Source organism: Enhydra lutris, unplaced genomic scaffold (genome assembly GCF_002288905.1).
Source record: "Enhydra lutris kenyoni isolate GAN:26980312 unplaced genomic scaffold, ASM228890v2 scaffoldscaffold98, whole genome shotgun sequence".
Classification (NCBI taxonomy): Eukaryota; Metazoa; Chordata; class Mammalia; order Carnivora; family Mustelidae; genus Enhydra; species Enhydra lutris.
In genome coordinates, this window is record NW_019154182.1 from 1,467,678 (window position 1) to 1,493,459 (window position 25,782).

Genomic DNA, 25,782 nt, shown 5'->3' on the forward strand with positions numbered 1-25,782 from the left:
GACACATGACATCACACACGTGTGTGGGAACAGTGGGGCCGTGGGCCAGTTGGGGTGGTGAAGCTAGGGCAGGAGAGCCGTCAGAGCTGAAGATGGAGGGGAAGGGCTCGCTTGCTAAGTCAACTTGCTGCAACTTTAGTCTGTTGAACGGAGGGGAATCCTGGGTATTCTGAGAAGGGAGGGGGAGGGACGTGGAGCCTCTGAGAGGTAAAGAGAAGGGAGAGAGGAGCCCCTGATCCTTCCCGCGCTGCTACCCTACAGGAACGGGGTGCCATCAGCACTCCCTCCCGTGTTGATCGCTACCAGTTCTATGGGGAACCAAGGGACTTTGGGGGTCCCCTGTACTCTCCAAAGAGTGAAAGCTCTCTGTGACCATCTCTCCTCGCTCCACCCCTGGACTGGGGGGGTGCGTAGTTAGTGACCATGCTAAGGAGTGACTTGCTCAGTTCACACAGCCAGTCACGGTCATAAATAACCAGCTGAAAATGAAACAAGGGGTTGGGAAGAGAAGCGTAAGGTAAAGGACAGCAAAAGAGCTTTCTTTTTAATTAGAAAAATTATTTTATTTTTTAACGTGCCCTTGAGACTATGACAGGGATGAAGAGATGAAGCTTAGCTATGGGCTCTGAACCCCCTTCCCGCAGCTCCCGGGGTAGGTAGAGGAGACTGGGCAGCCGGCCGTTCTGCTGTCAGTTCCGGGGTGCTCCTGTCTGGAGTGATGGGAGCCAAGTCCACTTAGAATTCCCGAGTATTGAGGAGAGGGGTGAAGTAAAACCTTACTGAGATTTTTTTCCATATCAGGTATCTGGGTTATTCTGTGCCTGAGAACATTCTGGGATTAGAGAGTTGGAACCAGAAAGATGATCTCCTTAAGAACATGGTGTCAGTGAGGGCAGCCAGTGTGATCCCAGAATTAGGATCACACCAGGCACGTGCACTAGCTGAGGTGCCATATGTCCTAGAAAAGGCCTTAAGGAAATGTTAGGTGGCTAATGGACGGTACCAGAGATGAGTTAGGGCATAGGCAGCCACGTCCCATTCTCTCTCGAGGAGACGGGGCTTTGATGGATAACTGCCATCTTTGCTCACCTGTAGATGTCCCGGGCCATTCCAAAATCTCCGATCTTGGCCACTCTGCCGGGACCTGGACAGGTCAAGAGGCAGTTTCTGGCAGCAATGTCCCTGGGAAGAAAATAAGGAAAGACACAATGCACTTCCTAATTTTATTTCTGGGAAGATACACAGGTAATATTCATCACAGGGATTTTCACCTCCAATCTCAAGTTCAAGTAGTTCCCTTCTCTGCCCTCTCTTGCCTTTACTACACTATACTCCAGTATGAGAGAAACAGCTAGAGCCATTCTAGCCCTCAGAACTAACAGGCGAGTGGAAACGGATTTGGGGAGATGATTGAAAATGTTTAATGGGATAATAATAATGAAAGTAATGATAACAGGAACTAGAATTTATTGGCCTTTTACTCTGTATTAAGCATTGTTCTAAGTGCTTCCTAGGTGATTATCACAACAACCCTAGAAGATACAGGGCGCTGTTCTCGTTCTATTAAAAAACTTAAGCTAAAAGAAGATCATATAGGGACATAAGAAATGCCATTTGGCCCAGGTTATTGTTTTGTGCAGATGGCTGTTGGTTTCTGTCAGTTGCCTGGGGGGTCTTCTGGGAGAGCATGACTTCCATGATACCAAGTTCAAGCAGGTCATAGTATTCCCCAGTAATTCTAGTTTTCCTTTTAAATAAGCTACTATTGTTCTTACATCCATGATTTTCACTAATGCCTTTGCTAAGCTGTATGCATCATAGCTCTGGGGCCGAGGAATCATTTCTTTCAAGTCATAAAGTTATCATGTCTTCTTTGCCGTTGCACTCCAGATGGCCTATTTTCCTGTAGCATGCCTGGAAGGCATGATCAAAACTCTCCGGACACATCCACTCATCAATGGCTTACCCATTCTTGACATGCATGTGAGAATGAAGGATGCATCTAGAGAAAGTCTGGAAAGTCTAGAGAAAGTCTCTAATAATATTGAAGATGTGGGCAGAAAAGAAGTATTTCTTAGGGAGTACAGGTAGCATTTTCATATTTTCGTGTTTCCCAAAGGTCCTGATCTTTGGTAGAGAAATGAGGACATGGGGAAAAGAAATAGGATCTGGACTGGGGGGTCATTAGCGCACTTAAGATACCAGAAGAGTGGGGCAGAGAGGGAAATTGGTGTTAATACCACCAACTTGATACAGAGGGTTTCAGCTGAATTTTGAGGACCAATGGTGCATAAAATGCCCTAATAAAACTATGAAAGCATAACATATATGACATCAAAAAGAAGAAAAATAGTAGGATATATAGCCATCATTTCTCAAGAGAAATGCTCTGAAATAGACCAGAAACAATATTTATATCTCCAGGAAGGTCTTTACGCTGATGCGCATGAAATGTTTGCTTAAAGAAGTGATCTTGAATTTAATGGCAAAAAAGTGAATGTGATATCAGAGAACACACCAAGAATTGGTAGAACGACCCATAATTCTTGAAATGTCAATAAACCATGTCCAAAGGAAACAGATCTAATAGAAAAATGGGAGCCTGTGCATCTGAGAAAGGAGTTCCGCTCTGAATTCTGGAGATGTGCATGCACGGGAACCTATGAGAATCTTGTGGCGGACGTTGGTGGAGGAGGGAGCATGAGAGGCCACAGTGCCGTGAGAGTTCATTCACAGAGCTCGTGGCCAGTGAGGAGGTGTGAAAGATGTTTTCCTAATGCCAGTTAGCCCAGAAGAAAAGCTGTGTTTTGGGATGGACAAGTTCTGTTCCATGTTGCCTTTTGCTTATAAAGCAGATCCTCTTTGCAGATCCTACATTCCTGATTTGGTCTTTGACAATTTCACTTCTCAAAAAAGATAAAAGTAGCAATAGATGATTACTCTGGGATGCAGTTCTGACCTTCAGTAACTATGTACAGATGTGGAACTGGTAAGAACCTGGAGTGACTGTGATCCTGTTTTCTCATCATTTGTAAGAAGAAAGCACTGGATGTAGTTGACATGTCTCATGGCTTCAGGAAAGCAGATTTTAAAATGTCAGAGGAAAGAAGAACGTGATTCCCTCAGCTGGAGAATCTGGATGCTTGGTGATGAACATGGGGTAGGGATGAGAAAGCAGAAATGATCTTGGGGAGAAGGGAAGGCAGGTGGCCGGAGTCACCAAGGTGACCGCCCAGCTTGCTCTCCAGTGAGTCCAGACTTAGAGGACACAGACAACAGGTGGAAAGATGGCTTTAGCCAAGAATGAATCCCAATAAGACCACAACCTTGTCCTGTCTGAGCAGCAATAAAGCCCAGAGCTGAGATTTATGGAAAGTTCTGGGCACCACAGAAAGGGCAAGAACAATGGCAGGGCTGCACGTGCTTTGAGGCAGAGGGCGTGGCTTTGGAGGAGAACCTGAAGGACTGGTCCCAGCTCCTTTTTCACTCCTGTTTTTTCTATTAAGCAGAAGACCTACAAGTTGGACAGAGTTAGAATCAAGAGGAATATCTGAGGACCGAAGGGATGGAGTGACAGTGGAAGGATATGCTGGTGTGAACGTTTATTGCCTGGTTTTAGGAACTTTAGGAGCCCAGGCGAGTGCCCTCCTTGATCTTTAATTTCTCCATTTTTATTGGGGGCAGAAAGCATAGCTTGCTATCTGCTTACATGCTTTTTCCATTTCTGAACTCACACAGCTTCTCTCATTTACTGCTTTGTACTTACATATTCTAATTATTTCGAACATGTCTTCTACTTTTTGAAGACATGCGTTAAAAAGTGATTGTTCATTCACCAGGCTTGTATTTACTAACTGAGAAGCATATCATTAGGAAGAGCTTTGCAAAGAGCCTAACAATCTATTTGACTTCTCAGATTTCAGAATCAAGGTGTCAGCTGAGAAAGTCATCAACATCCACATGGAAAGAAATATGTATTATCTATCATGTCTAGAGCATTACACGTGGATTTGATGTCCTAATCAAACGCCATTTAAACGTAAGGGTCCTATAGAATAGAGGAAATGAAGTATGGAAGCAAAAAAAAAAAATGATCATGCTTCATTTCAGAGTATTTTAGAAAAAAATTACTGTATCCAAGAGACATTAATTGTGCTCTGTGATGTAACAAGGGTATGAAGAGAAATAAAACTGTATCCAACAGACATTAATTGTGCCCTGAGATGTAACAGGGTTATGAAGGGAAATAAAACTGCCTTCGAGTCACCCATAGTCAAATATGTGAAAATAGGAGCTCCTCTAACTGCCCTTAAGGAGCTTGGTTTTCTAGACAGGAGAAACGTTAAAGCGATAGCGGACTACAAGGTGCAGGCGGGAATCCCCACACAAGGTCAAGAACAGCTCGTCTCATCTCCGGCTCCGGGACTGATATTTTATGATACCCATTTTACATATGGGGTAAATGAAGCCCTGACGGGGTCTGTAATTATCTCAAAGACTGGCGAAGTTGAGTCATCCAGACAAGTCTGGAGAGAGACCTGCCATTGTACTCGGCAGGGGGCGGACTTGAGCCCTGGAGACACGCAGGGCAGCACACAGAAGACAGAGGGACGAGCAAGGTCGCTTTGACTCACCGGTGGATGAAGTGATTTTCCTCCAAATACTGACAGCCACAGGCGATGTCCCGAGCCACATGCAGAAGGTCCAGCATGGCCAGGGAGGAGGGCTGGTTCTGTGGGAGAGACAGAAGCGATCCACTGACCAGAAGTTCATGGGCAGAGAAGATCTGCAGCGTGGGCTGTAAGAGCTGACAAGGAGCGAACAGGGACGCCCTGCCCCGCTGGGTCTCAGCCCCGGCCGCACCTCGGAAATCACGCGGCGGCTCTCAACGCACATGCCCGGGGCTCGACCCAGACCAACGAACCCACCTCTCTGGGGGGTGCATAGTGTTTGCAAGTTCACAGCCCCCAAGGTCCGTGCAACGTGCAGCGGGGCTGAGAGCAACCCAGGATGGGGCAGGTGTCCCGCCCCCTTTCCGTGTATTTTGCTCGTTCTTACACCTCAATCTCCACAAACAGTCAAACCTCCCGAACTTACAAACAAACCTGCGAAGAAATCAAGGGAGATAAGTGTTTCTTTTTTTAAAGTGTTCTGTTCTAATGTTTTAAAATGTTTAAAGAGATAATCTTCTTCAAGCAGTTATAGATCTAAAGTGGACTGACAAAGAGAAGTTTTCAGGAAATGCTGGGCAGATGAAGAGCGACATCAAGCGTTTCTACATGAAGTCTCTTGTGCAAAAGGAGAGATCACCCCACCCCCGGGGTGCAGCTCGTCCCGGCTTCCTCTGCAGCCTTGCTGGGCAACTAGCTGGCTTTCCAGAAGGCTACAGCCCTTCTTAAAACCCCCAAAGTCTGCAGCAGCCTGCTATCACTCTGTGTCACATTCACTTTGCTGTTGCAAAAGTCACAGTAAACAGTGAGGTCCCCGAGTGGGGATTTCAGTGTCCACTTCCCGGTACCCAGCGTGACACTCAGCACATGGCGGCAGTTCAGGGAACACTGAGGGGGTGGGCTGGTTGATGACAGCTGAACTATGATTTACCCAGACGGCGGCTGGGAGTTTTCTCTGCCCCAGATCTAGGCCTTCTTGGGACTCCTTGGAGCAATAGTATGGATCTGGGGGAGGCGGAGAGGAGGTGAGCTGCTCTAGGGCATGCTTCGATTCTGGGGGAGACAACTTAGAGAAGGGAATGCTGTCTGCCCACGGAACATCAGGCAGTGCCTTATATGCAATAGAGCAAGTCCATGCACACGACCTCCTTTGATGCAACATCTTGTGCGGTTGTGGGGAAGAGAGGGTATCCCCATATTAAAGAGGAGAAGGCTGAGGGCTCAGAGAGGCTAAGTGATTCCCTTCAGGTCACACAGCCAATAGCAGGGAGCTGAGCTTTAAAGATCTGGGTTGGAGGAGGCAGCATCCTAGGAGTTAAAACTGGGCTGTTCAGGATAACATGTCCGAGGAGGGATGGAGAATCCACGGGCACAGGGCACAGTACTGTGTACAGCCTGAGTACTCATAATCTGAGTACAGCCGACTCAGAACAGGGCCCACAAATGCAGTAGCAACGTAGTTCAGTGGCCAGTTGGGCTGACCTGGGCTTCATCTCTGCTCATCCTCTACTCACTGCGTGGCCTGGGACAAATTGCTTTGCCTCTCTCCAAGCCGGTATCCCTGTCCTTGAAAGAGGTGTGTTCTTACCACCCTTGTTAGATTGTTACAAGGACCCACAGCAAGAGGCCCAGAGTGAATCCTTCATGAAGGGGTCTGCAGTCACGGTGGGCTGCCTGGAGGACCACGGTAGTCTCAGCAAATGGATCCTGTGTCTGGCTTCTCTAAGGGCCTGACTAGGGTCAGAACCCCTGGGCACTGGGAGAGAGTACCCGTCTCCTGGGGGTGAAAAAGTAATACATTTCCAAGGGAAATATTAATCCTTTTTGCTATAGTATTAGAAATATCTTCTCTCTCTCTTTCTCCAGGAAAATGCTCTGTTCCTCTAAGAGAGGACCAGCCATAGCTTCCCCTGAGTGTCTTTGTGTCTTAGCCCCCATCACTCAGGAAGCAAGGACCATTGATGTCTGAATGGCTGGGCTGCTGCAGGGACTAAATCTTCCCAGGCATTAACCCACGGGCCAGGTTTATCTGCGCTCCCTGTCTTCGGCGGCTCAGAGCAAATTAACTGCTCCACTAATCAGTCGGCACAGAAGCGGGTAGCTGGCAAGCTGTGCGTGTGTGTGCGTGTGTGTGCGTGTGTGTGCGTGTGTGCGTGTCTGGGGGAGAACTGGGGAAGGTTTAGTTGTTGTGTCAAACTGGTAAACCAGCAACGCAGAGCATAGCTCTTGTGTCCAATGGCATTTGTATCGATCCTGGGCAAAGAAGGAGCTGGAATCAGGGTTTTTTGTTGTTTTTGTTTGTTTGTTTGTTTTGTTTTGTTTTGTTTCAGCGATTCGCCACTCAGAGGGGCACTTCCTTCGGCAGCCGTCCATTCTTTGGGCAGCCGTGGTCATGGACATAGACCTCGTCCAGTACCCAGGATTTTGCTCAGTATTTCCCAAGGCGGGCTTGTGGGATGGAATTTGATCAAACAGGCCTGGGAATTCCTGGGTCAGATCGGTTCCCTGAGCGCAGAAATTATCCGTCTTTGTTCGACACTGATGTCCACTGCGAATCAATAGGACAGCAAGGCTCTCTGACCACGCGTGTTTGACCACGGCATTCCTTTGAGCACGCATGTGAGCATGTAGCTCCTCGGGGCGCCGGTGTTCCCTTCAGGGACGCTGTTTAGACCAAGGAGCCTACTTTTACAAGTGAGAAAACGGGCCCAGTGAAGGAGAATGATTTCTTTGGTTACCCCTTCTGAGGGGCTTTTCCCAAAGGGTAACGTATATACTAATAAAATGCAGGATAATATTGGTGTCTATTCCTTCCTGAAGTAGCTGCTCCTGGGCCATTTGGAGGGGAAGAATCAGAGGACAGGGGTTAGGAACTGTTTCACCAGTGAAAAACAGAATAGGGATGTATTTTAAAGATTTACTTATTTATTTTAGAGAGAGAGCGAGCGAGCAGGGGAGGGGCAGAGGAAGAGGGAGAGAGAGAGAATCTCAAGCAGATTCCCAGCTGAGCATGGAGTACGACACGGGGCTCGATCTCAGGACCCTGAGATCATGAACCAAAACCTAGAGTCGGATGTTTAACTGACTGAGCCAGCCAGGAGCACCCAGGATAGGGATTTATTTCAAATCTATGCATATAAGAGCAAGAGAGAACACTGAAAGGAAGAAGCAGGTACAAAAAGCAGCATTGCCAAAAATGGTGAGAAGTTCCTGCTGCTGGGGCCTCATATTTCCTGGCTCCTGATGTGGCTGACTTTTCACTGACACCAAATCCCCAAATGCATTTTGGAGCCAGAACTGGTCTGGCAATCTCGGAGCCAAAAGCCGAGGCTCTCACCTGGACACTGTGATCTCTGGGATCCAGGAGCCTCCTGTGCCTGGAGCATCTTCTCAGAGCTGCTACCCATGGGCATTGCCATGTTCCAAATAGGTACAGACACTGTTGTGGTTAATGACTGCCGCCTTTAATTGAGAGGTTACTGACCCCTTAATGGCTTCTGTCATTATTGATTGAATCAACGGATACCAAAGACGGCTATTAGCCTGTATCGGGCGTATCTTAAACCCTCAATAAATATTTGTTGAATAAAGATTGGGTCTGTAAAATTATTTTGACGTGACTCTTTCCTTCTTGAGAAGGTGGGGTCCTGGGACCAAATGAGGTTTTTATGAATTTTGTTTCCATGATGGACAGGGTTGGCTGGAGCATCTGTTCTGTCCCATCGCCCCTGTACATATTGGTTCTGTCACTTCATGTCTGCACACCCGTTGTCTGAAGCCAGAGGTCCTTCGGTTCTGATGGTCTATGGAGCTGCTGGACCCAAGGGATGGCAGGAAGAGAGGACCGAGACCTTGTCTGACTCCGAATGCCCAGCCAAGCGCCAGCACACAGTAGGTCTCAGGGAAGCCCTGAGAGTCTCAGGGGGTTCGAACAAACGGACCAGGGGGAACTCAGGTCTTGGAATCCAAAAGAACGTCACAGCTCTACCCACCGTCTTTTGGTGTGTACTTCTCCAGCAGCGATGCTCACTGGCCAGTCCCTCCATCCTTCATCCCGTGGGTGTTACCGGTACAGCGCCCCCTGCCCATGACAGTGGATATTCCTTTCTTACAGTCAGCCCAATCCCCACCCGGCTAAGCTGGCTTTTGTGGCTCTGAGAATCCGTGCCCAATGCCCAGCAAATCTCCCAACCCCCACAGCAAATCTGTGGCCACAGATACATGCCAGGGCGCCCTCTGGGGAGCTATCATCCAACATGTAAAATCCCCTCTTTTGAGGCACCTCGGGAAGGACCAGCTCACCTGGGATGGGTGGGTACGTGTGAAAGCGAGGAGGATGTGGGGACGCTACCAGGACTTGGGGGCGTGGCTGGCAAGGAGAGCCGCACGGAGGAAGTGGGGTCAAGGGTTAGAAGAGTGGATTTGGTGAGTGGGATCCTGACCCTCAGAAGTGGCTCTCCCAAGGAGAGTCGACCAGCTTCCGGCTGTGGGCAGCTCCATCCCCTGGGCAACGCCTGCCCTGAGAGATCACAACCTGGCCTCAGGCTCCTTAGGGTGGAGCAGGGGTAGGAGGTGGTGAGGTGGGAATGGTCCGCCTTTCCTTGCTGGTACTTTGCTCTTTGGGGCAATACCCCAGTCATCTTTATCATCACAAGAGAGAGATGCTTTTGTTTGCAAGAGAGAGGGAAGTTCCATCCCCACCCCCCACGTCCTTGGTCTTGCCAAGTGACGGGGTCCCAGGTCCCCTGTACAAGCAAGTCTGTCCTTTGCGTGCACAATATTGCCTTCTCAAGCCTTGGGAGTGTCCAGGAGGAAAACCAGAGCTAGGTCTCTTTCCAAAGTGTGATGCCATGTGTCTTTATTTGACCTAAGCCAGAAGCACTACTGAGAATCTCAGGGCACAAAAGCTGAAGGCCTTGCCTCGCTGAGTGGTGGTGGGAAGGTCTTTGAGGCTGGTGTCCATACCCGGCACAGATGCTGGCACAGCTGGCCATATGGGTACTCAGTGACCCAACCTCATCTTGGTAGTCCTTGGCTTCCTGAAGAGGATCATTGGGATAAGCAGATGGTAGGCTGGAGTAAGCCCTGAATCAGCCGTCCCAAGCTCTGAGTTCTCGTCTCAGCTCTTCTGCTTCCTGGGTGGCCTCAGCAAGTCACCTAACCTCTCTGAGTCACAGTGTTCTTACTTGTGAAACTAAGGTGAGAGCTATGCCGTCTACTTCACAGGGGGGTTTCAGAAATGTGGCCACCACGAGGAAGATGAAGATAATGCTGATGACGGTTATCATGAGATGGGGCTGGTCTTGCTCGCTGTTCCCCTCAGCCTCCTGCCGGCTGTGACAGCTGCACACACTCATCTTTGCAGGGAGTTAGACCGGTTTCTTCTCAGAGGCTGAGAGGTCATGTGGAGGCTCCCAGGGCTCAGGGATCCTAACTTCAGTCTGATTGATGGTGGGGGTAAGGGCAGGTGTGACCTTTCAAGGTTTTGGCCTCCAGTCCAAGTCCCTGAGAACACGGTGTTCAGTTCTGGGCTTTCTGCAGCAAAGCCGCTATCTTCTTGCTCTGCTTTCCTGGGGGTGGGGAGAGTGCCAGTCTTCCCTGTGGTCGTCACGGTCCAGCAGCTGAGGTCCTGGCTTGGGGATCAGCTGTGCTCCAGTTCCTGATGCTCAAGGCCTCCTGAAGACCCCAGCAGAGACAGGAGTGGGCAGCTAGACTCAGGGTACGTCCTGTGGGCTACATCTTAGAGTTTAGAACCATCTCCGGGATGGTCCAGTCCAGCCCTTGGATTTCACACTGCCGGTCCTGAGGTTAGAGTGCTCACAGTCGGAAGCCACATGGTTGTCTAATGGCCAGTCAGGGCTGGCGGGTGACCCATTCCTGGGCCTACCTAGGTTTCTTGGCTCCCCCAAGCTCCAGCCCCTTAATCATGACACACATGCAGAACCTTCATAAATATTTCAGTATTTTATTTTGACAGGAAATCTACAAGGTCAGGATGTCCCCACTTAAGAGATGAAGCTAGTGGGGTTCAGAATGAGTAGACATAGAATGCCCGGTCCCCAAGTCAGCTGAGCGAATGACATAGCCGGCATGAGAGTCCCCTCTGTGCTTGTCCCTAATTCTTGGAATCAGCAGGCCACAAAAGTGGATTCAGGCGGGAGGAACCCTTGCACAAGCCCGGCTCAAGCTCCCCAGGATGGGCTCAGCCGGTGTCCCCCTTCTGTCCCCTCTCTCCTGGCCGTTCCACCAGATCCAAGTCCCAGGGCCGACTCCCATCTCACTGAGGGTGTGGCTCCTTGGGCTGCCCACTCTCACTCCTCCCGGCCTCTGCTCCATTCCCTGGCACAACCACGAGGGTGACACTGGGCCTCACTCACCGGGCGAGGGCGGGTCTCCCGGAGGAAGGACTTGAGGTCTCCTCCTGCCATGAGTTCCAGCAGGATGAAGCGGGGTAGGGCCTGCAGACTCACCCCAATGCAGCGCACGATGTTCTGGTGGTTGAATTTGCTGCAGAGCAGAGGGGGAGTGACCACATTTAATTGAGCTGAGTCTGGGAAAATCTTAAGCCGGAAAAGCGGGAAACCAAGTTCTGTTTTCTGCAACCGCATTATGTAAGTGTGGGTAGCAGGGATCCCACAAGGAGCCTAGGCTGGGGGGCATCTCACCGCTCAGCAGGCAGAAGAAGCAGAGGGCAGGCTGGGCAGGGGTTCAGAACTGGACAGGAGGCAGGAGGACACCACACAGTCCTTGGTGAGGAAGTGGGGGCGGAGGGAAGGAGGGAGGGCGAGAGAGCAGCCAGGCTCTTGGACATCGGTGCACGGACTGCTGCCTAGGATTCATGGGGGAGCTCTTCGTGGAAGCCGTCAGGCAGAGAAGCTGAAGGAACTGCTTCCTCCAGGGATTGCATGTGAACGAGAGTGAGGAAGAGGGCCCTAGGCACATTCCCTGGGGGTGCTCATGGGGAGGGACTGAGTCTGGCCACGAGGCCCTACGATTTGGGTCTTCTTGTTAATGGGATCCTGTTAGGACATGGGGAGGGGGCAGTGGGGCCGGTGCATTCCTTGTGGGCACAGTCGTGCAGAGCTGAAGGACCACACCACTCTTCACTGAAATCCGGTAGCGATGGGATAGCAGCCAACAGAGAGAAGGGATGATTTGGGTCTCCTTCCATATCATCTTACACTTTCCAAGTTGTATTCAATAATCATGGCTTATATGTCTAATCGGAAAATATGTTACCCTAAGAGCAAGGGGGCCCATCCTCTGGGATCTACGCTCCATAGGCACCTCATAGGCCGTCCTGGCCTTATTCCCCTGCCACTTCCACATGGTGGGGGGGTGGTAACCCCAACCACCCCATTTTGTCTGGACGTTTGAGGCTCTCCTGTGTCACAGGAGGCCATAAGCATGGTAAGATATCAAGGTCAAGCACCTGTGTCCTCTTGAAGGCGATCTGCTGCCAGAGCACATGCCCTCAGGAGCCCTGGGCACTGAGATTTCTAGGGAGGGTCCCCAGAGCCACATGCTGAAGGGCGCAAGCCAGCTGGTCTGGACCAGGGTGCGGGGGCCTTCCTCATCTTAGGGGGACACTTCCTTTCCACAAGATCTGAGAGCTGGATTGGTGAAGGCCAAGTGGAAGAGTCACCTGGGGTGAACGTGTGTCTTCCCCTGTCAACAACTAGCATGCGCCATTAAGAAAAGGGGGCACCCCGCTGGATGACACAGGGTTGCTCGTTGAAGGCAGAGTGACATCTCCGTTATTAGGCCGCAGAGATATTTTTCTTGGACAACCACCTGAGGCTATTTCCCTCCGGTAAGATGTGTTAAGAATTTTAGGGAGTCTCCTGGTGGAGAGGAAGGGGGCGCTGGGGGACAACACCGCTTCCCTTGGAGACTGACAGGAATGTCTAGCAGGGGTGCGGATGCCTCTCTGTGGCTTTAGTTACCTGATAATCAGGGCCTCCATGAGGAAATCCAGTTCGTCCTGCTCAGAACACACTTCCGGCAGCGTCTGGGCGCAGAAGGGGAGGGTGGGAAGGAGAAGACTGTGAGCTGCAGTGGGAGGAGGCTGTCGGCCAAGAGCTGAGGCCCACAGAGACTGCCGGCCAAGGTCAGGCCCAAGGTGGGGCCGCCTCTTACCTTTACAGCCACTTGCAGGGGGCTCGGGTCGCTGGGCGCTCCAGACACCTGACCTTCATATACCTCCCCGAAAGCACCGTGGCCTAGTCCCCTGTGCACAGGAAAAGGCAGGGTGAGGCAGAGCGGGGTGGGGGGGTGTGGGTGTGTGGGGGGGGAGGGTGGAGGGGCATGAGAAGGAGACACACTAGAGGAAGGGGGTCACATACACACACAACGTCCCCCCACCTGGCTTTGCTAGACTACCCCAGGCCTCCACTACCTTATCTGAAACCCAGCAAGAAAGGTTCCAACCAGAGATTCAGGACACTGGTTGAACGGTTCATTCATTCAATGAAGACTAAGTCTTTGATCTCTGCTGGGGTCGCAGAGGTGAAGACACGGCCCTGCCCGGGGAGAGGCTCCTACGCCCTGGGGAGGGACAGATCCCCCGCAGACACTCCTGCGGGATGTGCTCAGTCCATGATGGAGGAAGGCATGGGGGGCTCTGGAAGCTCCGAGGAGGGGCACTTGGCTCCTCCTGGAGAAGGCGGGGCCCAGAGGACTCTGGAGGGAGCCCTAGAGTGGATTTTGAGGCAGGCCCTGGTCCCTCCCATCTTGCTCTCCTCTCACTGCAAACCCCGTGAATAGATGGGCTGTTAAAATAAACGATTAATACCTCCCCAAATGGCCCTGGACATGAAGCCTTCTCCTGGGAGGGCTGGAAATGACCCGAGAGGTGGCTTTGCTGGCTTCTTGTGGCTAGAAAAATCCACCGTGCAGGGATGACATCCAGCCCCCAAGGACTCCTCCCCATGTGCCATCCCCCTCCCCCGCTGCCCGGGGTGGGGCACTCACCGGATGAGGGTGATGTTTTTCCGAGGCACCTCCTTCAGGTCACTGATAGAGGAGGTCTTGCCCGCAAAGCAGTAGTTGGGGTTGTAGTCCGTCATGATGGTGGAGGTGCGGAGTTTGCTCAGCTTGTACTCCGGGCTCTGAAGCTCCATCTGCATGGCCTGCAGCTCCTGGTGCTTCCGGCGGTACACTACGCACAGACGAATGTTAGCTGCAACACAGCCCAAGGTGGCCTGGACCAGGCCGCCTGGCCCCTTGGAGCCCAGGATGGGCTGCCTCCTCCAGGAAGCCCTCCTGGATCTCCATCTCCTCCTCGGGGATCTAAACGTTTCCATCACACTTAGTAAGACTAACAAAATGAAAGATCATTTAAAGGAGATGGACAGTTTAAAATCTTGTAAATGAACGAGATTTGATTGTCTCCTATGGGGGCAGAAGCCCGTCAGCTGGGGTCCTCTGAGAAGCAGACCCAAGACAGGATTCAGTGTGCAAGGATTTCAGCAGGGGAAGTGGCTGAGCGGCAGTGGGGAGGGGCAGGGGTAGGCTGGGAGAGCCATCAGGCGGTGGTGAAAGTCTGACCCCCCCAGTGTGAGCACGAGGGAAGGTTGAGGGAAGACCCAGCAGGGCCACGCAGTCTAAACAAGTTTCAGCAAGATTGCTGCAAGTTCCGAAGCCTGAAGTCGGCCCTCAGAGGGGGGTCCCTGTCTCCCCGGGACGGACCTGCCTTAGAGTCTGCTCAGCGTTGTCGCTGGGGGGGCCAAATGTGGTGGTGGCCTTCAGGGTGCAGCTGGGTGTCCTGGTCCCTTGGCTTCCTACAGCTGGAAACCGCCAGGGACTGAAGAGCTCTCTCCGCTGGCGCCGGAGGACCCGCGTGCGTTCTAACTCCACCTCCATTATTTACAGGCTCAGCAACACCGACCAGGTCACACGCCCTCTTTGGGCCCAGCTTCCTTCTCTGCCAGCAGGGAGAGTAACTCCTGCTTGTCCCCTAAGCACCCCCGCCTCCCTCTCCCTACCCTTGGGGATGGCATAAGGAAATGAAGCCACCAACGTAAGATGGTTTTGAAAAATTCTGAAGAGCTCTACCAGGGCAGTGACCATTATCCCTGCTCTTACTGTCCATCCGTGAGAACATTCTGTAGGGCCAAGTCCGTGGGAGGCAGGACGAAACTGGGATGCACAAGGTGGCTTCTGTTTGGAAAGCCCAGTCGCCCTAGTCAGAGGCCAGGGCAAGCGAATCAACGGCTGCGGGCTCAGGCCCGCCTCTCTGAAATGGACCAACCACGCTCGGGCGGGGGGTGGGGGGGCGAGGATTCAGTGACCTGAAGTGTGTAAGTCACCTGGCACGTGGTAAGTGTGCAAGTGGACGCTGTCATCATCCTGTCCCTTGGAAAGACGGCGTCATATAGGGAAATAATGCCGGTTGCCCTCCCCCTGTCCACCCCTGACTCCCTTACTGGCCCCCCAGCTCCCCAAAGGAGCTGCTCTGAGAGCCTGCCGAGCCTTCCCTCTGCCCGCCTTCATGCCCTGCCCACCAGCCCCGTGCATTTCCAGCAGTAAGGGCCTGGCTTGACCACGGTGAGCCCTCTGAGACCTGCCTACCAGATCCTTGGCTCACAGGCCTAACAGAAACACTTACAAACTAACTTTGCGTTGCCTGCTTGACGTGGGGAAGGGCGGGGCTGGGGGTCTTCCCTGGGGAGTGAGCAAAGCCAGGGGTCCCCGGGAGCCTGTGTCTGATGGCAGCTGAAAGTGGACTCTGGGGGTGAGGCGACCTTTAGCGACTGTGTCCTCCTCTGCAGAGTGCCTCTAGAAGGCTCAATATGGGGTCGAGGCATGGAATCAGCAGTTCCTCTAGGGAAGGAACGTGGTGCTGGGGGCTGGGGGAGGGGGCTTCTATTGAGGCTGGCTTGGGCTGCTCTAATCACCATCCACCCACAGCGACACCTCTGTATCCACAGCGAAGCAGGAGATGCTGTTCTGTTCCACCCGATCGGCCATCCTCACGACCCCGCCCCCAACCCCACGCCGCCCGGAAGCCCCAGGGCTCTGGCACACTCACCAATCATGATGCCTGAGAAAGCCAGGACCAGGGCTGCCACAAGGGCTGAGGTCACGACAGACAGGACCAGTGAGAGCGGCAGGTGGGGCTCTGGGGTGGGAGACACTGCAAGATAGGTCCCAGTGGGGCACTGGTGACATCGCTGATCGCTCTCTGAGCTAGCTCCCAGAGAGAAATACCCTCCCCCACCTGGACCAATGCCAGCCGCTCCTCCCCCACCCTGGAGGCCTTCTGCAGAGGGCTGAGGGCAGGAAGTGGGCTCATTCTGGTTTACGACTTTGAATAGTAGCTTTTGGGTGGAGGGAACTCCCGACAGGCATAAATATCAAATTCTGGACATTGATCCCAGATGTCAAGGGCACAACGACAGGAGGAGGGTAGGAAGGTGAGCCAGAAATGGCTATGGAAGACATTCAGAGTCCTTAGTGAGCACAGACTCAGGACGACCCAGGAGCAGAGGGTGCCGGACAGTGACACCCGGCGGCTGAGTTACTGCCCATGGCCCCTGCACACTGGGCCCGGAGTGCCGGAGAGAGGGTCTGGGTGCGCACCCGCACAGCCCACACCGGGACAGCCTGCCTGGTCCTGGACACTAGATCTCACAAGGACACTGTCACTGGAACGCCAGCAGATGCAGGACACGGGATGGGGAGGAGACACAGAAGTGTCCCGTGTGAACTGATGGAAACAAATGCCTTATTCCATCTGGAGACTTGTAGCAGGAGGAGGACACAGCTCTGTCTTCAAGCACCTGAGAGGTTTTGCAAGTCCAGCTTGCAAACTCTTGATGGGGCAGTGGGGTCCCTGGCATGCGGGGTGGGTGTTCAGTGTAGACAGAATGGCCCCTTGGTAGGAGTGTGGGGGTTCACGCCCTGGCTTACGGGTGGGACTGGACACGTTGGGGCTTCCTCCTCGGCCACGACCTGCCTTTCACACACAGGACCCTCTGCCCAGTCCTGAGAGCGCCCGTATTGGGGCAGACAGACAGGGGTGAGATGCTTACAAAACTATGTCTGAGGTGTCCCAGAATCACAGACACCAGCTGCAGCCACCGTTGGTTCATACTCTGGGCCCGTCACCACGCTCGCTGCCCTCTTACCGATGCAGGAGACGCCATCCTCAGCCAGCACTGTCCCGTGGTCACAGAAGCAGATGACCTTGTGGCTCTCGGGGTCCATGTGGCACTCGTCTCCCTCACAGTGGCTGCAGTTTAGATAATGCTTAATATTCACTTCCCCGTGGCCCTCCATCACTGGCGACAAGAAGGGAGGATCAGCCTCGGCTTGTGGCAGGGGGACCACCCCGCACCCTGCTCCTGGTGTCTGTGCTTTATCTCTAGCAGGTCGGGTGGGTTCTCTGGCCCCCGTCCCTCTGTCCCCCCGCCCCTGAAGGACCGCAGTGGGGAGGGATGTCCCTGACGCATCTGAAGGTGTTAGGGAGACACGAGGATGCATTTTTGTAGGCAGAGGGGAGGCTCCGAGTGTGAGCCTCTCGGGCTGGCTGGCCCAGCTCAGGGGACTATAACTGTCACATTTTCTAGGACCGGCCTGCCTGAAAGTCAGTCTTTTGCCTCTAGGTCTGTATCAGACCACACATCCTGCCGAGATGAGCAGTGGGAAGGATGCTGTGAGGGACCCATGATCATGCCTTTGTATCTTGGACTCGTGTCCGGGGCCCTGAGGTTTGTCTAGGTGGGAGAATTGGCCTGAGCGGGTCAGTTCTGTCGCTTGGCGGAGGGGATACCTTTTAGAGCAGGGGTGTACAGGGTGCCCAGCGGACTGATGAAGGAAACCCCGTCCTCCCCGTCCATCTCGGGATCATTGTTTGAGGCCGCGTTGCCGCCTGTGCCAAACCAGAGAAGAGTTGAGTGCAGAGAGGCGGGGGGCCCAGGTCTCAGCACATCTGCGCTCAGCGGGGCATGCAGGGGCCCCCGGGGCGGGGAAGGGCCTCAGGGTGGGGTGGTGGGGAGGGAAGGGAGGCCTGGGGCACAGGGGTGGCACTTGGGGAGGGGCTCAGTAGATGCTGGGTGTGAGGGCCGCCTTCCCTCCAGTTCCGGGCCAGCCCCTTGCCGGGGAGGCCCCGCCACTGCACTGGGGCTGCTCGGAAGCAGGTCATGTGAACAAGAATCAGAAGGGGTCTCTTGTCCTCAGGCTGGACTAGCCCCTTGCTGCCTCTTCCAGAACTGGCCAGGCCAGTAGCACTGAGGAGTTGCTTTCCAGTCCCATGGGGTCAGGCTGAGGCATGGGGGGAGGGGATGGGCCCCTGTGCCTTTAGGCTCCTGTCCCTCCTTTCAGCTGGGCTGGGTTATCTCTGGGCTCCCCCCTCAGGCTCCTCCCTCCCACCCAGAATTTGGAAAAGAAGAGTGTCTGGTGAACACAAGTGTCTCACACACAGCGTAAAGCAAAACACAGACAGAACATCACAGTGCGGGCATGCATTGTTTCCTAATCTGTGGGGATGATGGAGCCACCGTCTTCCAGTTTCCCAGCCTCCCAGCCTCCCAGCCTCTCAGCTTCAGAAGGCTCTCGAGCTCTGCTCTGAAGCTCGGAGGAGAGCTGGGGCCTGTGGCTGGTTGCTGGCTGATGGGCTGGGCTGGCGCTGCCTCTCGGCATAGAGAGGGGCAAAGTTCTGGAAGCTGGTGGGCTGGGGCAGGGAAGGGAGAGGGTGAGGCCAGAGGCCACAGACCAGGCCCTCAAGGAGCTGGCTTGGCAAAGACTCAGGCCAGGACGTCCGAAGGAAGGCACGGGCCTGGGGAGTGTGGCCGCCAAGGTTCTCGTGCTAGTGCGCCATTAGAGGTTGCTCAGAGAATAGTCTAGGAAATCAAAGCCCTTGATCATGGGCTTGGGGAGCGGTCATCAAGAATGCACGAGGTCTTGAAGCTGTTGGTATTGAAGCCTCGAGGCAGGATGTTGGCGCGAGAGCCAACACCCTGCCTCTGGCTGGTCCTATGGGGCTGAGAGGAAGGCGTGCATGGTGACATCACAGTCCACACTTGGGGTGGGCAGGGGAGGGCAGGCGAGGACCAGGGAGAGGACAGGGAGTGCCTAGGACTAAGAGGGGAGGGAGTGACACCTTGAACACGAATCATCTTTACCTATATATCCTCCGCCTCCTCCACCTGAGGAGCACCCCCCTCCACCCCCTCCGAAACCCCCTCTTGTCTCCCACCCCCACTTCTTCATGGCCTGGGGGCAGGAATGTCCTCCGGTGGCACCCTCCAGCAAAGATTTTCCAGACCACAGCAAGGAAGTGTTATCATTCCAGCCACCTCCGCCACCTGCAGGAAGAGATGGAGAAAACCCCGAGTGAGGGGGTGCCGGCCAGGGGAGGCAGGACACCGCGGGCTCTGAGGATGCTTGCTCCGGCAACAGCACCCAGCGGCTGGGGAGGGCTCCGGGCTTCAGGATCCACAGCTGGAAAAACAGGAGCGTGCCCTCTGCCCTCATGAGACCGGCTTTGGCCACAGCTGTGTGGGGACTTGGTTTCCTCAATGCTTCTCATCCCAGCAAGGACTGGGACCTGCCAGTCTGTGGGCAGCCAACCGTCAAAACCCTGCTGGGGTCGCTGTGGCGGGGTTCCTCTACACGGATCCTGGACTAGGCCAGACAACCCAGTGGGCTTTATTGTTTACTGGCTCTGAAACCGTGGGCCAGCTCTTCTCCGTTCTGAGCCTCAGTTTCCTCACCTGTAACTCGGGGATAGTAAGACTTGCCTCATTGGGTTGATGTTCAGACCGAAGGGGACAGTGGGTGTGCCAAACACTTCCTAAACCATGACATGTAGGGACGGTTGGGCGTAAGAGGTAGAACATGGGTGTGTAGAGGTTTTCACACTCTGTAGCTTCGTTTTGCTGGACCGCTTCTAAAGAACTGCTCCAAGGTCAGGGGCAGGGAAGATGGGGTTGGGGAAGGGACTGAGGAAAGGGGTGGGCAGTCCCCTTGGGATGACAGTCACCGGAGCTGTGCTTCCCAATGCCTGGGTCTGCTCTGAACTCTCGAGGGGGAAATGTTATTTACAGAGCTGAGGTCGAAGGCAACTTTATCTTTAGGCCATAGGCCAGCCGTAGTCAATCTCTCCTGCTGGCCCTTGAGATTCCAGGGCCCTCTCTGTCTCCCCCCTATATTGTTCCATATGACATTTCAACAGGCAGTCTACTCCAGAAGCCCCCACAGTGTTTTCTGTTCCAGTAGGCGATGGGTGGGGAGGACCTGGAGAAACAGCCGTGGTGGGTCTGTGGAACCATGAGGGTTAACGGGCCTGGAAGGGCCTTCTGGAAGAATGCCTGGCAGAGGCGCTTCTGGACCCCCAGGGGGCAGCAGAGGGACGTCTAGGTGTGGGATCTGAGGATGGAGATCACTACTGTGCTAGAGAGAAGGAGCCGGGTTTTAGGACAGGAGGCCAAGGTCAGGAACAAGCTCGGTCTAGAACAGGGACAATCAGAACCGAATCGAGGCCTCCAGGCAAGTCAGCTTTGGGACCTGCAGGCCTGTGGCATCTGGCCTGGGTTTCAAGCAGCTGGCCTCCCTTCTGTCAGCCAGAGGGTGGCGCATGGGCCTTTCAGGGCTATTGATGTCTCGTGGCAAAGGGAAGGCCCCTTGGCAACATTAGGGACCTGAAGTGGGCCGTGAGCGTGGTAAATAAATTAGGATGACCTCGCCCTGATACCGTGTCTGCCCCTGCCCACCACCCCACCGGTGCCGGTGACTCTAGCTTGTGCCCAGAGCAATCCCAGGCTGAGGGGGTTTCTGACCCCCACCCCCACTCTGTCTTAGAGCTTTTAAGCAAATATATGGAAAAGAAAACAACCTGCCAGAGCGCCAGGAGCAGCACTGGGTCGTCCTCGTCCTCACCGAGGTCCCAACCCCTATTTCTACGCTTCCTTCTCTTCTAGCCATCTCTCACTAGGAGGGCAAGTTTGAGTACTTGCTTAATTAACCTCAAATCTTAAATGCCTCCCAAAAGCCTTGGTCTGACTGTGGAGAAAAGAAAATATAAAACTGAACCGAATTTTCTCTTCAGACATGGCCGGCTTCCGAGGAATCCGAATTCACAGCCCCTTCGGTGTCTGTCTCCGATTTCTGTGTGGCTGGCTCTCACTTGGGAGCATGGATTGCTAGACCAAGGAGGTTCCTGAAAGAGCTTTTCCAGCTAGACGTGCGAGCTGGTGGCCTGGGGCCTGGAGGCGCCAACCACAGGGCCAGGGAGGCCTGACTGTGCCCACGCTGCTGCCACCTGCTCACATCCAGCTGCATTTGAGGAAACCTGGGGAGGCTGGGCTGCCCGTCCCAGGGAGGCTGCCTGTCTCCTGTGCTCGGGGACCTCTGCAATTCAGACCCCACGTCAGTAAAGACGCCTCCAGGTCCCCAGGCTGTAGCCCGCCCTCCCTCCCTCGACATGGGTACCAGAGTCCAGAGCTCCCAGCTTCTCAAGCACCAGCAACCGGGATGCAGGTGTGTGATGACGCTGGGCCGAGCCCGAGCGCACAGTCCCGGGGGCCGGTCCGGGGGAGGCGCGGGCTTGCAGCGTCTTACCTGCGGCTCCGGAGTTGCCGTTCAGCCCCAGCACCGAGGAGTTATTCTCCAGTCTCTCTGGGTGGAAAGTGTCTGTCTTGGCCCCATAGGCCCTGCCGCCACCGCCGGCTGCAATGATCAGGGGCACTGGCACGCCGTCCTTCATCTGTCCGGGGAGATGACCAGAGACTGAGAAAGCGAGTGGGGCTCCTACTCTGGGGACCCCTGAGCCACTGCTGCATTCAGAGTGTCAGAGTGTTTGCTGGGCTCTGGGTGACATCCCAGTGGTCTGAGGGCTTTGACCCCGTGTTGCAGCAACCCGTCCGCTCTCCCTATCCCCGCCTCCAGCTCCCATACCCGTCGGGGTTCAGTCAGAGAAGCAAAAGCACCACTAAAGAGGTGGGATGGATCTTTTCTAGAAGCTGCTCACCCTGGCCTCAGAGGACTGGGCGCTGGTGCTTATAAGCATGGCTCTCTGCTCCCCTATTCCTCCCCACTCTCCAGGGCCTCTGGCTCTCACCTCCGTAACTTCAAGATTAAGCCCTCAGCATCACTGTCCCGGTGCGAGAACCTAGCAGAAGCCTTTGCCTGCTTTTGATCATGTCAGAAAAACCCACCGTGGGACAGAGGAGGGCACCGTGGGACCGTCTGGAACTCTGAGAGAGGGACGGCAACACCTGCATGGGGTCATTGGACTGGGATGTTGGCAAGAGAAGAAAGAACCTGCTTCTTCTCATTCAGATAGGGACCCCTACATCCCCCTGGGCCTCGCTTTGCTCATCTCTGGATGGGGCTAAGGACACCTGACATGCTCCATTCCCAGGGCTGTCATGAGAAGTCCACGTCCTGGGTCTGTGATGCCCGAGGTCACCGCCCATGGGGAGCTGGGGCTACCAGACTTACCTTAAACACGTAGGTGGCTCCGCCCCCACCTCCGCCCCCTCCGGCCCACTCATGCACACTTCTGTTCACACGAATTTCTTCTTCTATCACGTTGTTCTCTCCAATGCAGACTTTCTGGATTAATCGGTTTGTCTGTAGAAACAAAATGCCCCTCAGGTTGGTGCCCAAGATTCTCTACTTGCCAGCAGACCTTCAATGCTTCATGATGGGCTCTGACGACCTCTCAGATAGTTCTGGTAGAACTGAAGCAACAAATATATAAATTCACACGCAGATAACTCTCACGAGAGAGTATTAGAGAAGGACCATAGGACAGCTTTGATAGAAAATGCATGGGAAGATGGGGGGCAGCAAGCAGCTTTGTTGCTGACTGGTAATCAAGGGGGACTGCCTGTAGGAAGTGGTGTTTAGTTGGACTTTGAAGGACAGGGAGATTTTAAAACAGAGAATGAAGCAAAGTTAGGGCACTCGAGGGGAAGAGACTAGCATGAGCCCAGGGAGAAAGAGGTAAAGAGGGAATTTGGGGAAAAGTACAAGGAGTCTGTTTGGTTCAGAAAAGTCCATTTTAGGACAGAAAAACAGTCTAGGAGGACCTATTAGGATCCTCCGGACTCTGAAGAGGGGACGACAAAGGCCCTAGATGGTGAGGTAGGGCTGGCTGGAGGGAGTGTAAATGCGAGTGAGTCAGGGAATTCAACTGGACAGTCAGATAATGGCCAGCAGCCTTAAATACAGTCAGACTTCATTCTCTAGGCAGTGGTGAGTCATTGAAGGTTTTTTGAGTAGTTTCAGTTTTGAAGTATCATGGGAAAAGGACACAGCAGTGCGAGGCCAAGCTCAGATTTATCCCCAGCCCACCTTTGGGAAAATCATTTCTCAATTTTGGACACCTCTTCCCTCCCATCTAAGGTCCCACTTCTTGCCTCCAGAAATCCCCTGACACAGTCCGAAATGGAGCTCTCTGTGTCCATGACGGAGAACAGGGTGGGGCCCCAGGAATCTGCAGATACCCCTGGATGACTGAGAAGTAGGTGCTCCAACCTCTCTGACCTCCAGGTGTAGAACAGGAATGCAGACACACAGCACACACAGCCACAGGCGTTAGAAGAGGTGTCCAGGAGGGTGTCTCCTGTGTTAGGGACTCAATAAACAGCTGCTGCTATTTCATGTGCTCCTGCTGTGGGCTCAGGCATCTAGAAGTCCCTGGGGTTGTGCAGGAAATCTCTGGGACCCCAAATCTGGGAATCCCCCAATAAAGAGGGCAGGGCTTCTGGAAGAATCAGCCTGTTTGTCTGGCACAGCCGCTAAGAAGAACGCTCCAAACATCCACCCGACTTTGGAGGAAAATGGCTTTTCTTTCACTTATTAGAAAAAAGGCCAATAAAACACCACATTTCCATTGAATGCTGCTGTGTAACCAGCCAGTGGACACGGCAATTCATCTTGAGCCACTCCGTATGCTAAAGCACTCAGGGGTGCCGGCAATGAGTGCTACAGAAATTTCCAGATAAATAGCCAAGATGCAATTTGTTTTATGGCATTTTGGATTTAATGATGGAAATAATTTGATATTTTTTAGAGTGGATTTAGTGCGGGTGGAAGGTTCTGAATTGCTATTGTAGAGAGCTGACATTTCTCCTGGGTGTGTGTGCGGGCTGTCCAGGTGGGATGTAGTGGGGTTGGGCTGGGAGTTGGGGTGAAGTGCTGGGGGTGGGAAACCCTGCTAACGGCTGCCTGGGGTGCGCATGAGATGTCAGGGGCATTCCCAGAGGGCTGAGCCTGGGGCCAGGGGACCCAAATGTGGGATGTCCACTGGGCACAGCGGAGCACAAAATACAGGGTCCAATCTGGCTTCTTGATGGGCTGTGCTGGAGATTTGCTGAGTCACACCAGGTGAGGAACCTCACTTTCCTGGACCTGCCTCTTCCTGTGTAAGTCGAGGGGCTGTCCAGTCTGAACCAGTGATATGAAGAAGGTCCGTCCTCTTACACCCTGCTCCCCATCTCTCTTGTCCAGCGGCAGTGGGACCTCCACCCTTTGGGGATGCCCTCTTCCTCTGAACGGAATCTCAAGGTGTCTGGGTTTGCCGGAGTGGGAAGGAGGGAGCAGTTGGGCTGGGGAATGGCCTTTCTTCTAATGAGAATCCAGACTCTCGCCCATCCCCCACTGCCCATCTCTGTTGGCTTCCAGAAGTCACCACCTGGCTGTCCACCAGACCTCTCCTACCTTGCTCCCAAACCTGCTCCCTTTACAGCATTCCCAGCTCAGGTGACAGCAGCTCCCTTATTCCCATGGCTCAAGTGCAATTCTTGGAGTCATCCTTGATCTTTTCTTTGTCTCAGTTCTTGAGCTAGTTGGGCAGGAAATCCTTTTGATTTTTCATCCCAAATATGTCCAGAATTCAGCCACTGTCACCATCTTCATCCAAGCCACCATCATCTCTTGTCTGGACTAATGAAGTAACCACTGAATTCATTATGTTGACTCTTCCCTTGGTCCCAAGTGAGCTCTGTACAGCGGCCAAAGTGAGTCTTATAAATCACAGCTGCTCCCTATTCCACCTATTCCCACCTTTAGCTCAAAACCTTCCTATAGCTTAAAAATGTCCTGATGGTGGCCTGATCACCTCATCTCTCCCCAACTCTCACTCTTGCTCCCCCTACTTACCCTGGCTGTACTCTCCCACCTCAATGTCTTGGCTTCTGCTTGGCTACCATCCCGATATGTTCCTGGTTCGATCTCTTTCATGGCCGATGCTCAGCTGTCATTTATTCAATAGGCTTCCCTCGACCACCCTATCTATAATCGCAACTTACCCTACGCACCTGACTCTTGTTACCCTACTTCTGTTCACTGTAACACTTTCACTTCCGGGTGCTCTGATTGCTGATATTACTAGTCATTGTTCTTCCCTTGTCCCCCAATGGGAACATTAGCTCCTTCAGAGCAAAGATCTTTCTTTTGTTCATGGATATATCTCAAGTTGCTAGAACAGTGACTGATAGATATTTGCTGAATACATTTGAATAATTGGGGGCCATCTGGGTAGGTGCTGACCCTCACAATTTCTGCCTTGCGAGCGATGGAAGTTGTGAAATGTAACATTTAGACCAGTGGTTTTTCTACTCTGGGGACACCTGGTCATATCTGGACACATTTTTGATCGTTAATCCTGGAGGATGCTACTGGCATTAGGGGATAGAAGCCAGCGAGACTGCTAGAGACCCTACGGTGCCCACAACTGTTGCCCACAACAAAGACTTATCCTCTCCAAAATGCCAATAATGCTGATGTCAAGAAAGCCGTGCCACCAGACTGCGTGGTCATGTCACCAGATGAGGCTTGGGAGGAACTAGAGAAGCAGTAGCCGAGGGGGTTCTCAGCGGCTGGAGTCCATGCCAGGCTCAGGTGTGACCAGGCACAAAGGAAGAGCGACTGCACACAGATGTGCTGTTGAACCAGGAAAGCTTCCAAATTGTGCAGTTTAATTCTTAAGAGTGCACTCCATTCACTAGAGGATCCTCTTTAGGCACCATTTTTCTGTCTAGAGAGGACTGGAGATTGAAGCAGTGTGACAAAAGATCCTTCTTTCTCTCTCTCCCAGTGACTCCTGCAGGAGGAGGTGAGGGGCCACAGGGAAGACCCAGTACTAACTGCCCTCCCCCCC

The 25,782-nt window shown here is 53.4% G+C and overlaps 1 protein-coding gene across 1 annotated transcript in view; it reads right to left on the reverse strand.

The window, feature by feature from the left end:
• The window catches only part of LOC111139287 (ALK receptor tyrosine kinase), a 671,342-nt gene that overhangs the window by 20,053 nt on the left and 625,507 nt on the right, over window positions 1-25,782 (reverse strand). Inside the window, exons 14-25 of the mRNA XM_022491523.1 lie at window positions 22,116-22,247; window positions 21,234-21,378; window positions 18,797-18,979; window positions 17,446-17,544; window positions 16,802-16,954; window positions 15,703-15,807; window positions 13,644-13,830; window positions 12,810-12,900; window positions 12,617-12,681; window positions 11,048-11,177; window positions 4,635-4,732; window positions 1,090-1,182 (exon numbers count right to left, since the gene is read on the reverse strand). Of these exons, the coding sequence (XP_022347231.1) occupies window positions 1,090-1,182; window positions 4,635-4,732; window positions 11,048-11,177; window positions 12,617-12,681; window positions 12,810-12,900; window positions 13,644-13,830; window positions 15,703-15,807; window positions 16,802-16,954; window positions 17,446-17,544; window positions 18,797-18,979; window positions 21,234-21,378; window positions 22,116-22,247 (1,481 nt within the window). The remainder of the gene's footprint in view (window positions 1-1,089; window positions 1,183-4,634; window positions 4,733-11,047; window positions 11,178-12,616; window positions 12,682-12,809; window positions 12,901-13,643; window positions 13,831-15,702; window positions 15,808-16,801; window positions 16,955-17,445; window positions 17,545-18,796; window positions 18,980-21,233; window positions 21,379-22,115; window positions 22,248-25,782) is intronic.